General features: G+C 58.7%; 1 protein-coding gene across 1 annotated transcript; it reads right to left on the reverse strand.

Annotated features, from left to right (window-relative positions):
- Positions 1–377: 377 nt before the first annotated feature.
- On the reverse strand, positions 378–12,708 carry CHST3 (carbohydrate sulfotransferase 3). The gene is given in 5 exon segments (XM_005235136.3): positions 378–4,680; positions 4,682–4,780; positions 4,782–4,933; positions 4,936–5,825; positions 5,973–12,708. Coding segments are annotated over 5 exon segments (1,365 nt in total). The 5' UTR covers positions 6,110–12,708; the 3' UTR covers positions 378–4,593.
- Positions 12,709–14,567: the final 1,859 nt, after the last annotated feature.

Below are 14,567 nucleotides of genomic sequence, written 5' to 3' on the forward strand. Positions count from 1 at the left end.
ATCCAGCTTAGCCAGCTGGCTACAGGGATTGCACAGACATCTTGGGCAAGGCTTTTCCTCTGGCAGTGGAGCCTGCGGCTCAGTGGCTTCGTGGTACGTTTCTCTTATGGGACAACATGGAGAGGGGTTTTGTGGCATTAATCCTCATGGGGTGGTAGAGAAGCAGTAAGGATGTCAGCGGTTCGGTTTTCCCCAAGAATAGGAAGGGTGAGGGCTTAGGCAAGCTCCTTCACTCTTGGGGAAGGATTCAAGAAAGAACAGCTTTCACTCCCAAATTGTGGGGAGTTGTTCCCTGTCCGTCTCCATCCCCCCATGTCCTCCCCCCCCCCCCCCCCCCCCCCCCGATTTCATTACAGTGAAAGCACAGCATATAATAAAACTGTGTCCTTAAAAAAATCGGTCTCACAGACAGGCAGCCTTTGTCTGAAGGTGTAATTACAGGATAAATATGGGATGCAGACCAAGAAATGTGGTCTGGTCAGGCATGCAGTCTCTTAAAAAAACACAACAGAAAACAAGGCTGTCATTTAATGCTGAAATGTCCATGTGTGCTGCAGCCCCCAGTCCCTCACTGGCCCGCAGGTCCCCCCACCGACCTGGGATTTGGGTGGTGAAGCCGTAGCCATGCATCAGCTCCCTGTGGGAACCACACCAAGCACTGCAATGGAGTGAAGGGCAAGGGTGGATCCAGTCTCCAGCAGAAGCCAGCGGGGCTTGTAAGGGCACACGATTGCTTGGGCAATGGGTTTCCCTCTGGCACGGTGCAGAAATCCCATCTGATAGCACTGCTAGGGGACATGAGGGATTAGCTCATCCGATCCCATTAAATGGAGCTGGAGCAAGTGAGGAAAAGAGGATGGGGGGGGGTGGTCAGGACAGCCAGCAGAGCAGCCACGACTTCTGATGTTTGGGACAAACCTTGTGCCAAGCTGGAAAAAGGCCTTTTTATGCATTTCCATGGGCCAGCCTGGTGGCTTGGCTTCATGGCCCAGCAGGCATCCACCCTGCCAGCTGATGTTAGCAGTTCGCCACCTGGGCACCTTTAAACTGCATGGCATCTAAGGTGGCATTTCAGAGCCTCAACTGCTCTCTTACTTGGTGGGCCAGGCATCTTCTGACTCAAGCAAGAATGGCCTCTCCATGGCAAGCCCAGTGACGTCAGCGTGGCCCCAGCAAGCCCCGAGTGTCTCCAAGAGGGAGGCAGAGAAACAGCAGCGTGTACCTGCTGTCCAAAGTCAAGTCTGGATCAGACTGGCAGAGGGAAGCGTCAGCCAGAAAGATCCCATTTAGAAAGGAACCATGCATACATAATTTATTAAAGCTCTCTCTGGTGCTCCATCATCTCGTGTCACCTCCAATAACCCTGAGGAGAAGCAGGCTTCGGCTAGTGGCCCTGTCCCACAGGACATGTGTCCCCTTGCTGTTCTAGGCTACTGCAGAAAGTGTTTCTCTGGTGACAATAAGAATCACCACAATGTGCCTGAATTTCTCCCAAAACACAGCTGTGGCAGGCTGAGCGGGTGAGCCCAGAGGCAGCGCAGCTGCAGGCACTGACCTGCTCAGGGCAGGTTATAAAGGGGTGGGAGCAGCCTTGGGCTGGGGAAGTAAGGGGTGGGAGGGTGTTTTTTATTTGTTTGCTTGTTTTAAGGCAAACCTTATCCTTTCAGGAGCTGTTTTATTTCTGAAAGCTTGAATCCCTTGAAGGGAGGATAGTGGGTGTTTTTGCATTGGTGTTGTTGGAAGAAGGGTGATGCTGCATCTGCTGTGGCTCCTGTTTCCTGTGTGACCCATCTGAATGCAGGTATGTTCTCAATCTATGGCATTGCCTCTTGCTGGGGCTTTCCCAATGTGCTTTTCCTCCTGAATCCATGCCTTTCCTCCTATAGAGAAGGACCAGGGTAAGGCCTGACAGTGGCTGGGGTGGGACGAGCAGGCAGTGCCTCTCCTGGGGGGACAAACCTCCCCAGTTGGCACAGGAAGAATTCAGCTGCTTTAGTCTCAAAAGGAGCCGTGTGTCCCTTGTGGCTTCCCAATGCGTCTGGCACTGTGTGGGAGTCACGGCTTCGTGGGTTTAATGGGAGCAATTAGCCCCTGCAGAAATCTGCATGGGTTGGGGGTGCGTTTTCTTTCTGTCCTGTGGCATTTTTGACAGGAAGCTGGAGGGCGTCCAGGAAGAAATGCTGGTGCTTAGCTAGAAATGACAGGCTGGAGCCAGCCAGGGCTGAGGCTGTGCAGGCAGCCCAGGTGAGAACTGGCAGTTGTCACCGTCCCCTCTGGCCTCAGCTCAGCCCCGTTCTCCCATCCTTCACGGATTGCTTTGTATTTCCCTTTATTTGCCTGTCCTTGCCCCCTAAACCTTGCTTTGCCCAAGCCCTGAGGCTCTTCCGTGCAGGGTGGGATGGGAAGGGGATGCTGGATGCCCCTCTGACATCCCCTTCCCAGCTCTGGCAGCTAAGAGCTATTTACCCCTTGTGCTGTTCTGCAAAGGAGCAATTAATTTGAACTTTATTTGCTTTGCCAAAGCCAACCTAATGGGTACTTTTGCAGAAGCGCAGGAGAGGCGTTTGCCTGTAGCTGTTGCCCTGGGTCTGGCTGTGTTGCCCCTCGTGCTGGCCAAGCTCCGTGGCCTTTTCTCAGCAGGCAGCTGTGGAGTATCCGATCGACCTCGGTGACCCCACCACTTACCCAGCAGGAAGCCTCCAAACAAAACCCAATTCAGGCAGCAAACCCAGGGCCGCTAGCAATGCCGAGAGCTCTGTGTGAGACAGGGAGGGGGCTGACTGCTCTCCATCGCCTGCGAGCGATGATGGTATTGCCCATGCCGCTCAAAGCAAAGAAAAAGCCCACTTCTGCCCCCTCTCCCCAGCCAGCCAGCATCGAGCACCCTGAATTCACACCTTGAGGCCAGATGCTCCCAGCCAGCGAGGCAGCCATGCTCAGAACACCTCTCCAGCCGGCACGGGCGGGTGGCTGCCCAGGGCTCCGGCATGGCTGCTCCCCGCCAGCCGGCCCCCGCGCTCCTCAATGCTGCCTCTGTTCTCTCTCTTGGGTCAAAAACACGGCTTTTGTGAGCGCCCCAGCCGTGGCTTGTCGCTGGAGCCCAGCATGTTCTTCCCGGCCACCCTCCGCCGGCAGAAACGCAGCCCAGCTGTGGCCAGCTGCTGCCTAACTTTACTTACTTATTTTTGCTTTTGGCCAACAGCTCTGGCTGGGGAGAAGTGGCGTGTGGCTGCTGGCCATGCCTGGGGGGCAGTGGGGACCCCTCAGGGCTCCCCCGGTAAGTCTTAGGCAGAGGCAACTGCTACCCTCCACCAAAATGCCTGCCTTCTCCCTTGGGCAGCCGTAACCCAAAATAAACGGGGAGTAAAAGGATGCGCTGCAAAGCAGGCTAAAAATAGGCATTTAAATCCATTAATTGTGAACTGGGGGGGGTGGGGGTGGGCAGGCAGCTTGGCGCCAGGCTATTGCTGGTTGAATCTCTGCATGTGGTAAACACCCTGCAACTCCCTATACCTCTACGAGGTATTGGTCACCCACTGATGCTGCCGGCAAGTATTTCTGGGGCTCCCCCTGGGTGGGGGACGCATATGAATACCAAATGAGACAGGAGGTGCTTTGGACTCTGTGCCAATGTATTTTTGTTTTTAATTAAATAAGTCCAACCATCTTCCAGCAGGCACTGAGGTTCACAGTTGCTACCGTGCTGGGTGGGTGTAGCCCCTGCACTGGCTGCACTCCGCTGGGGGTCTGGGGGCCTTATAGCTCATTAGACCCCGGGGGCTCTCCCGGGGTCGTGCGGCAGGGTACGTGGTGGTCTGAAATCTGACCTCTACCACCTTGGCTCTAGGTGTCTTTCTGTTTCTTTGCAACATACTGTGCTGGTCTGACTTTTGGGCTTAGCTCCTTGATCTGCCTCCCCCTCTTTTTTTTTTTTTTTTGTGTAATAAATAAATAAATTCACTTTGCAACCCTGGTACACAAATGCACGGGGCGGGGGAAAAAACCCCAAACCCCCCAAACTAACTTTGAAGAGTACCGAACCACAAAGTCACCCCACTTAATTACAGCCCAAGTGCCTGCCAGGGCTCCGTGGGTGATTCCTGCCCTGGCATGCCTCTGGGGCAGTTCCCAGTCTGTGCTGGTGTATAAAGGCACTAAACCAGTAAGGCCTCTTCGGTCTGGGTCCTTTCTGGCACCATGGGGGTCTTGTCCTCGCCTTGTCCTAGCTGGAGGGGTGGCAATGTGGAGGTGCTTGGTTCTGCTGCCTCCTCACCTTGTCCTCGCCCTCCTCCTCTTCCTCAGTGCAGCCTGTGAGCTGGGGAGGTGGCCCTGGTGCCAAATCCCCTACTTTTCCCCACTGCCTCTCACCCTTGTGATTTCCCCATTCCTGGAGAAATGTGTAATTTGGGCTCTGTGGGACCTGGAGTCAGCTCTGCCAGGATGCCCCGGCTCCTGGGGCTGCTGATTTCCACCCCGGCAGTAGCGAGGAGCATCTCCAGGAGCAGGAATCCCCTGGTCTCCTGTGGGCCAGCTGGGAGCACGGCCACAGCTCCTCATTTCCCCCGCCCCCCCACCGCCATCCCTCCTGCATCGTTATGTGACCCAGGAGGGCTGTGCCTCCTCCAGCAGGCTGAAGGAGCGGTTAGCCAGGGCGGCGGGGCTGCTGGCCAGCTTGTAGCCCAAAGAGGTGCATGGCTGGGGCGCAGGCGTCCTGCACCACCTGTGCCAGTTTGAAGGGGATGCTGAACCGCCACTTCTCAAACTGCTCAGAGGAGTTTTTTGCGGGTGGAGTAGACGCCACTGCCATCACGGGGTGCCTGTGTGTTTTTGCTGATCCACTCCTCCACTTGGGGGGTGAGCGGGAGCCCGGCGAAGCGGTACATCTCCTCTGCCTTCTGCAAGGGCGCCCGTGCCACGTCCTCGTAGCGTACAGCATGTAGCGACCCCGCAGCCAGCCCGGCCGCTGCAGCCCCAGCTCTGCTGACAGACGGATGCTCTCGCAGTTGCCCCGCAGCCGCTGCACCTCCTCCTCACGGAGGGGAGCCTCCCCTTCGGATGCCCACTTCTTCCAGGTCTCGTACTTGCCGGAGAAGGCCACCATGCGAGAGGCCAGGACAGCCCGGGGGTCCCGCACCAGTTGGATGATGCGCACATCCAGCCGAGGGTCCTCTACCAGCGGCTGCAGGAACTCCAGCTGCCGGATGCGCACCGTCTTCAGGGCCACGTGCTGCTTGCGCTGGCATGCCTCGGCGGCCAGGGTGATGTTGAGGGGGCCACAGCGGCGGTTCTTGCAGTGGTACTTTTCGAAGACTTTCTTAGCGTTGGGTGTGCAGACGGGCTCCTCACAGAGAGAGCGGCTTGAGCCCCGCCGAAACATGAAGGGTGTCAGGTGGCCCTCAGGTGCTGGTGAGATGAAGCTCTCCAAGATGTAGAGGTCACAGAGGAGGAGCTGCTTGAGAACATCCCGGTACACCAGGGCTGAGCCCACTGCGTTGGCTCCCCCTGGCTCGAAGGTCACCGTCCTTTCGATGTGCCAGAGGGGCTCAAAGAGGTAGAAGATGCTGCCTTGCTGGTTGAAGAACTCCCCCACGAAGGAGGAGCCGGTGCGGGTGGTGGCCATCAACAAGACATGCCGCCGTGGCCCGGGGTCCCCCTCGCCCACCAGCTGCAGGGTGACGTTGCGCAGGTGGGACCTCAGCTGGGAGAAGGCAGCATCCAGCTCTCGCAGCGAGGCCAGTGAGCCATTCTCAGCTGGCGCTGGGCTGGCCTCTGTGCCGTTGGCCTCCACCAGCGCCTGTGGAGACTGCTTCAGCTTGTCTGACACCCTGCAGGGAGACACAGCCCAGCCTGGAGGACCGGGATCACCCCTGTGTCCCAGCATGGGGGTTCAGGGGGCTCCCGCTGCACAGGAGCTTGGGATGTGGGAGAGAAAGGGTTAAAAGTGTGGGGTGGCTTAGGTATCTGCTCCCTACCTGGAGATGAAGTTGTTCTCCTTTTCGATGATGACAAGGCCAACGACAAAGACCAGTAGGACGGCGTACTTGCTCCTCATCTTCAGGCAGTGCAGCAGCTCCCAGAAATCCTGGGGCAAAGCACGTCGGATCTCCATGGAGGGGACACCCGTGTCCCTCCTGCCTGCCGGGGGGGGTGGGGGTGTTGTCCTAGGCTAGCTGCCCGGCATCCTCTGCCCCACCGGCCCTGCCTGTGGGGAGAAGGAGGGTCAGCGCAGTGGTGGCTCTCTGCAGGCACAGGAGAGTGGGAAGGGGTCAGAGGCTGACCCTTCCCACAAGGGATGACCAACAAGGTCTTGACAAGAGCAGTAAGAAGGGAGGAGCTCCCCCCTACCGATCCCATCCTGCCTGTGAGGAGCAGCTGCCCGAAGCCCCCATCAGCTGCTCCCCCTCCTTCCCAAAATACATCTTCCTGACAGGACCCCTTCTCATGCCTCTGCCGGCTGCCCCTGCCAGCCCTGAAACCCAATCCCCAGAGCCCCGACAACTGCCTGCTCCCCGCCAGCCAAAAAACTGCTGCCAGCAGCAAGGTCCCCACTAGGTGTGAGAGCAGCTCCTCATCCCGATCCACAGAGCGTCGTGGCTCCCAGCCTCTGGAAAGAGCTACTTTTGGGGAGGGTTGCAGGCTCTGCCGTGGGGTCCCGGCGTGGGGCTGCACAGCTTCCGCCTTCCCGTGGTACAGCAGCGGCGGCTCAGCCACGAAAATGAAACCCAGAGGGTTTCTAGAATGACGGCGGGCTAGAAACTGCTGTTGTGGCCGCCAAGTCCTGCTTGGGGCATAAAATGCTCCTGGGGGCTATTTCCAAAAAGAAAAAAACCTCAAACGATGGTGCAGCTGCTTGGTGTGGGATGCAATTCCCACCAGGAGACTCAGCATTCCTGCCCAGCAGAAAGGACCCGCCCCACCCCCAGCCCTCCTCCTCCCAGCACCAATGAAATCGGGGTGATGGCGGGAGCCCCTCTGAGCTGCACCAAACCCAGATCCCAGCTGGGACATGGTGGAGATTTTGGGGGCCAAAGCCACCGTTCAGGACCCTGAGGTGGGTCTCTAGTACGTATCGTGTGCACAAATTTACACACGTAGAGCTTGCTGGCACCTGCTACCTGGCTGCTGGTTCGCGCGGCCGGCGGCTGGCTGCGTGGGTGATGCTGTTTGCTCATCCCGTTTTCTTGGCCAGACTTTCGGTGACTCAGGGAAAGTCTATTTAGCTTTGGTTTGGCTCCTGCCAGTGTGACCCTAGCAGCCTGTCCTGCCTCTGCTTTCAGGGGTGATGGAGGGGGAGCCCAGCGGAGCCTGGTCCTTTGGGGGACCCCCAGGGTTTGCTGGAGGGGAGATGCCCTGGCTGAGCTGCGGTACCCACAGCCCCAGCAGGGGGTGGAGTGGGGAAGTCCTGCCAGGCATTGCGTCACGCCCAAAACTCCTCAGCGCTGTCCTCAGCCAAAATGTGCATTTTTTGGTGTTGCTCACTGTATGTCCCTCCCACTGGGAAGGAGGGAATGTGGGCAGGAGGAGAGGGATGTGCCCCATGGCCAGGGCAGCATCCCAGCCCGCCCAGTCCCCGGCCCTCTCTGTGGGAGGACCAGGAGTTTCCTGGCTTGAACAAACCACTCTGCTCCCAGGGCTTGGCTTTGAGCCATCTCTTTCCCAGCAAAAGCTGCTAAAGAGACACCCGTACCCATGCACCCAGGAAACTGGGACTTTGGTGGGCTGCAGGGACCCTACAGAGCCCCGGCAGCTCCCAAGCCCTCCCTTGGTGGCATCCCAGCTCCCCCCTTCCCCCTGCAGCGAGTGGCACCAGCATCCCCCCCCGCCCCGGCCAACATGTGTGTGTGTTTAACAGCCCTGTTAGTTTAGTTTGTCAACTGGCTGCTCCTCAGGGACGGGACAGGCCAGCAGCCGGGATGGGTGCCTTTTGCTGTGCTGCCTCCCAAGTCCCCCCCTCCTCAGTCCTGCTCGGTGCCCCTGTGATGACAGTATTTGTCAGAGAATTTGAGCAACTGAGAGAAGAAAAAAAATATACAAAGTTTTCGGTGTGTGGCCATGTCTCTCAGCACCTGGCAAAGCCACTGGCTTTGCCACTGCAAAGGACTTTTGAGTTTGTGGAAACCTGGTAAGCAGTGGCAGAGGCAGTCTGCATCCCTTCCTTTGCCTCCCTAGGGCAGGGGACTGTCCCCTCGCTGCCCCGAGCACGCAAGCAGTGGGAGATGGCATCGACCGCTTGCTCAGACAAGATCCCTGGGCAAAGCCAGCACGGGGTTTTCCCCCTCTATTGCCCCCAGCCAACCAACCACAAATGAGCCACAGACCAGGAATTATTCGTGGGGATGACACAGAGAGCCATTTCCAGCAGCGCTGGCAAAAACCCTGATTCACAGGCCTGGGGCAGACATAATTTGTTAAATAAACAGCCAGCTGCAAACATCCTGCCCGGGACCTGCAGGGCGGCGGCGACAAGCATAGGGGCCCGTGCAGGGCTGATCCATGGGGCTGGGGGACACATGGGGTGACGCAGCGAGGCTGGCTGGGACTGCTTGGTGTCCTAAAGCTCTTCCTCGTTGGGGCCTGCGAGCCGGGGCAGTGAGCAAGCCACAAGCGTCCCTTTGTGAGTGGGAACAGAGGGGCTCTGTGCGCCCCATGTGCTCCCCACCGGACGCCTGCCGGGGCTCCGCTGGGCTGGGATGTGTGAGGAGAGCCACTGGGATGCTGCTACTGTGCCATGGTGCAGCGCCCGCGGCCGCTCCCAGGGGATGTGTGCCCGCCAGTGTAAGCAGACAGACAGACATCACCTCTGGTGCCCGCAGGCAGCAGCCGGCCAACGCTCTCCTCTTACTCTGCGCATCTCAAAGCAAAGTGGAATAATTTCCAGGAGCACTGCCATGGAAGGTGGCACGCTTAGCATGGGGGAACTCCCTCAGTGCTGCTCCTTGCTTTTTCCTATCCCTCAGGCTGGAAATGCTTTTCATTTCAGCAGGGATGGCTATGATTCCCACCATCAGGAGGATAAAAAGCTCTGTGGATTTCCCGGCTGAGTCAAAGCCAGCAAAGGGGCTTTTTCTTTCGGGTGGTGGTGCGGGTTTTGTTTCCATGCAAAGCTGCTCAGGTGTATATATCCACCACTACTAGCAAGTTAACCTAACCCTGCCAGAGCAAGAAGGAAGGACTCTGTAACGGAGGTGCCAAATCATCCAAGTCTGCTGCAGCAAGTCAGCTCGTGGGATGGATGGGATGCTCCCACTGGTGTGGTAGGTGGGGTGAGAAGAGCAGTGTAGCCCCAGGGCAAGGACAGCAAAGCCCCATAGTGAGAGGAAGGGGGTAAGGGATGCTCTTGTCACCTTTCTGCAGGGCGTTTCGCAGGACTGCCGGCCTGGGAGAGTGGAGCTGGGGTTTTGGGCTCCATTTTGGAAAAGGGAAGGTCTTTCACAAAGCTTTGGGGCTCTCATCCCCCTCCTCCGGCTTCCCTGAACACCTACCAGGTGGGATCCAGGAACAGAAAGATGCCTGCAGGCTGGAGGGGGAAGCCAGCTGGAGGTGTGACTGGATGAAGTCACATTTTCCTCGAGTGACTCAACAGGCAGCAACTGAGCTCCAGACAAGGAACAGCAGTCAAACACCTACTTGCAAGCTCCCTCACTGCCAAGATCCCTCTGTCCATCCACCCCTTCGTCCACTCCTGTGCATTCCTACCTGGGAGAAAGGAGCTCATGGGGACCTGCTGCTGCTGCTCTTAGTAATTTCCTCCACAGTGCTTTGCTTTATCAGATTTACAGCAGCAACATGGGCCAGCAAAACACAGGGGCAGAACAACAAAGAGATAAGGTGCAGAGGCTTATCTGTTCTCCCTGCTGCTCTTTGCCTGCAACCTGGGGAACAAAACCCAAATCCCTCTGTATTTACTCTATCAACTATTGCCGCTCTTGACTTCCTCCTGATGCTGGCCTTGGGAAACACACCACCGACCTTCCCGCTGTGCTTCTATCTCCCAGCAATTTTCATCCTGCCCCTGGCTCTTCTCCAAGTGTGGCACCACTTCAGTCTGCTCCCCACAGCGCAGCTAAGGGGGCTGTCCGGGCAGGTATTTTATGGTTAAAAACACATGTATTCAAGCTAAAAAAGGGGAAGGTGGGGGGTAGGGGGGAAGTCAGCTCTTACAGTATTTATAAAGTGCCTAGAATAGCCCCAGGCCTCATCAAATTGAAGCCCGGAAGCTGCCTGTTGGAGGAGAAAGTTGGGAATGCAAAGTCCTTCTGGCTTGGGCAGAAACAGGGCGGGCAGGGACAGGGTGCCAGCACCTGCAGTAGCCCCAGCCTGTCCCACCATGGCACAGAGAAACCCCGATGTGAGCGGATTGGGATGGGAAGGGCAGATGTGCTGCCCCTCTGGCTTGGGCAGCCCTCCGGGGACACGGCCAGGGGTTTGCTCTTCCATGTATTTGGTCCCTCCAGTTAACAAAAGGGTCACACTTGTTTCTCCTCCTCATTCCCTTCCTGGCTCTGCCCCTCTGACCTGCCTTGGCTTGGTCCTCTGCTCCTCTCTAAACTGGGCACCCAGGGCAAAGCCACCCCCAGGAGCTGAAGCACACAGGTAAGCACGGAGATGGGAGGTTATGCTCAGGAGCAGCAGCAGTAGCCGGCGTTGGTACAAACAAGCACCATTTAACTTGTTTGTCATTGCATGTGCTGTCAAACTCCAGGTGCACGAGGTTGTCTTCTGTCTACTGTTAGCCCCCTGAGAAGGCACGCTGAGTATTGGGATGACTCAGATGAGCTGTACTTGCTTCTTGTGTCCCAAAAAGCACTGCCCAGAAGGGATTTAGAGGCTGGCGTCGGGCAGAATACTGCCTGTGACAGGACCAGCGTCGTCAGGACAGGCTGGTCTTTGCTCTCCCTCACCTTGGGTGGTGTCCAAAGAGAGGTGTTTTCTCCTGACCCAGCAGAGAAGACAGCTGCTGCTGGCACCTGAGCGAACGCATCATGTTTCAGGACTTCCAGAGACGACAGTGCTGGGCATGGGGGTAAAACACGTGCATCTGCAGCTGTGCCAGGCTGCCTTGCCAGGCAGGGACCAGCCTTCTGGGCTTTGATCTGGACCAGGAGCTAGCAGGGACCAGCTGAGCTGGCTAAAACACCTACAACTGTGAAACCAACTTGTTGGAAACCACAGACACCAGTGGGGTAGGTTTTACAGCAGCACCTGCAGCAAAGGTGCGTGACTGAGCACACCAGCCTGCCAGGCAGCAAGGGGGGCAGGACAGCAGACCACCAAGACAGGCGAGAGACCGGCCCAGCCCTGTTTGCTCGGCACCAGTGGCACAATGCTGGCTGCTGTGCGTGCCGTCACCCCCTGGCCACGCTGGGAACCGCAAATGCCCGTCCTTGCTTCAATGAGCCCTTTCTCTGGGGCGCAGAGCCACGGTCCCTCCCACTGCCCTGCGCTCCTTTTCCTCACTGCTCCACACTAGCCTGGAAGCTCCTAGACCAAACCCACCCCAAAATCAGAGAGACCGCTCGCTCTGTGCCCTGCTCTGCTCCCTTTTCACCCCGAGACAGGCGTCTCTGGCCCTCTGGGGACCTCTGTGAGGGACTGGTGGTGAGAGATGTTCACTGGGCCAATAGTGAGTCGCTCCTGCCCTTGGGAAAATACAGACCATGCCTGGGTCCTGGCAGCACAGGGAGACTGGGGTGTGTGAAAACAAATCCTAGACTGAAGCAATGCAGTAGATGTGGGAAAATTGTGGAGTTCAATCCCTGTCCTGGCGTGGTGTTATAAATCGTTGACCAAGGAAAAGCCAGGCTCGGGTCCCACGGTGCAAAGGAGGGCAGCTCCCTCAAACGTGGCCGGGAGTGGCTGCTGAAAGCCCGGCAGGCGCTGAGTGGGGACACTGCCCGGATGGTCCTTTCCCCCCCGAGGTAACCCCCGGCAGCCAGGCCTGTCTGGGTGCCCGGTGTGGCTAGGGTGCCGGTGCCCCAGCTCCAGCAGAGAAGCCGCTGGCTTTTGGTGGTCGGCAGCCAGCTGAGGTCCAGGGTCCCCCAGCAGGCCCGGGGCAGGAGGGGAAAGGGCGAGGACAACTTTCCAGTGCTCCCTGGTAGGGACTGTCAGGCCGGATGATGCAACTCCGGGATGGCTGTGAGAAAGTCTCCCTGTCTCGACCCAGGCGCGCTTCGCTCCGGACGGAAGCTCGGCGTTGCAGCTGGAGAGCTCGCCCTGATTTCACGTATTATTTTTTCCCCTCTTTTCTCCCCGACAGAAGGCGAGGGAGCGAGCTGCTCGGGCGGGCATGAGCCGAGAGGACTCTCCCTCCCCGGCAGGGCTCTGGGATGCGGCCGGCCCGCCGGCGGGCAGGCATCGCCGGCGCTGCCCCGCTGCGGGAGCGGGCGGCGGGGGGCCCGCACCGAGACAAAGGAGCGGCCGAGGCCGGAGGGAGCACAAAGGAGCCGGCGGAGCCCGGGGCCGCCCCCGCGGGGGGATGCGGCCGCGCAGCCCCCCGGCCTCCCCGCCGCCCCCGGCCCGGCCCCGCTCCCCCTGCCGGAGGGGTCGGGGCGGGGGCCCCTCCTCGCACGCCCAACTTCCCGCAACTCCCCTCCGCGCCGGGAGAGCAAGGCCCGACCCCCGCCGCCATCCCCCCCCTCGCCCCGGGGCGGCCCGGAGCTCCCGCTGCCCGCCGCTCCCGGAGCCCGGCTGCGCTCCGGCCCCAACCCCATCGGCCCCGGCCCCGCGGCACCTACCCGGCGGCGGCCGCTTCGCGGGGCGAGCTCGCCTGGTCCTGCCGAGCGGGAGGAGGGAGGGCAGCGGGTCCCCTGCTTTTCTTCACGGCGCTGTCATCCTCCCTCCCTCCCTCCCTCCCTCCCTCCCTCCTTCCCTCCTTCCCTCCCCTCTTCCCTCCCTCCTTCCTTCCTTCCTTCCTCCCTCCCGGGGCGGCGGCGGGGGGAGCGGTCCCGGCGCCTGGATGCGGGTCCCGGGGCGGAGCCGGGCAGGGTCCCCGGGCCAGCCCCCCAGCCGCCTGCCCGACACGCCGCGGCTGGAGCCCGGCAGCTGCCGGCCCCAGCCCCTGGATTGCCCCGCGCTGGGAGAGGCCGCCTGGGCGCTGGGAGGGGAAATGGGGGGCCGCGGGCGCAGTGTCCCCCCGCCAAAGTGTCCCACCAGGGCCGAGGCGAGTCTCCCCTCCCGGGCACCGCGGAGCGATTCGGGCCACAGGCTCGTGTCCAGCCTCCTGCCCGAAGCGGGGTCACACCAGGGTGGCCAGAGCTTCACCCTGCAAACCTCCAAGGACCAAGGACGGAGCCAGCACAACCTCTCCAGGCAGCCTGCTCGGTGTCGGGCTGTCCTCGTGGGGAATGTTTCTCCTTATATCTGCTCTGAACCTCTCCTGTCCCAGCTCTTGCCCTCCCACAACGTGAGGAACCTGGATCCATCTTCTCCATGACCACCTTGCAGGCACTGGAAGGCTCCTTCTCCTTGTCCACAACCAAAACTGGCTCCAGGGTCAGCACTTTCTCCCCAAATTACTGAACTCCGTTTTCTCCCCATACAGGAGCTGTGGGTGAGTTTGCTCCACGTGATGGCCGTACACCATGGTGTGCCGTGCTGGTGAGCATGTACTTGTATGCCCCGGGAGGGCAGGGAGCGAGCATCTCACTGGGAGCAGACCAGGAGCTTTGGGGGACAGCGGCTGTCACTGTCCCCACAGGGCGGGCTTAAGGTCTGGAGCACTAAATTGTACTGAAACAGCTATTCTGCCTTACGTGCAGAAATTCATACAGCTCCCTCAGAGCTCTGTAACGTTAGACACCGAGGAGCTGAAAGACATCTGGATTTGCGGGCAGAGAAAGATCCAAAAAACGAGTCCCCATAAAAAGTTTCAGCTCTCTCGCATTCCTGGCATGGTTTTACAGCTACGCATGTGGCATAGGCAAAAAATGCAGGTTTTCTTGGCATTCATGTGCAATGACCTGCCCAGCTCATTAGTGGCTTCCTATTAGCGAAGGTAATGTGTATGAATTTATGCGCAAAGTGCCAGCACTGTGCTTGCAGCAACAGTGGGTGTGTGCAAACATATATGCCTGTGTATGCATATATATGTAGAGATATATATTAACACGGGGATGTTGTGAACCTGCCTGCTGTTGCTTGGAGGCACGTGGAGCTGGTGGCACAGTTCATATGCCCACGTCAAGGCAGGAAAGCCTGGCTGTGATGTTTAAGGTATAGCCTCCATGCCTCCATACATACATCCTTCTGCTTTTTCTCATTTTAGTGGGCATCCTGCAGCCAGTAACTCTGTGATCCAGCTGCAGACGGGCATGGTGACTCTGGTAGACCCCTGCCATGGCTCTGGCTCCCACAGTGTTGCCGATGGAGCTGCAGTAAAGGGCAGCGTCTTGCAAACTCTGCCTAAATGAGGCAAAACCAGGGCTTGCAGGATCAGACCTGTGTAGGCTGTCAGGTTAATCATGTCAAGAAGAGTGGATAAGTCTGGCTGGCTGCACACCGCAGAAGTTTCGTGGGGTTTTGGATCATGGCAAAGCATTTTTAAGCTCCTCACTTGTTCTTTCAACTGC

The sequence above is a fragment of the Falco peregrinus genome, chromosome 1 (assembly GCF_023634155.1).
Source record: "Falco peregrinus isolate bFalPer1 chromosome 1, bFalPer1.pri, whole genome shotgun sequence".
Taxonomy (NCBI): Eukaryota; Metazoa; Chordata; class Aves; order Falconiformes; family Falconidae; genus Falco; species Falco peregrinus.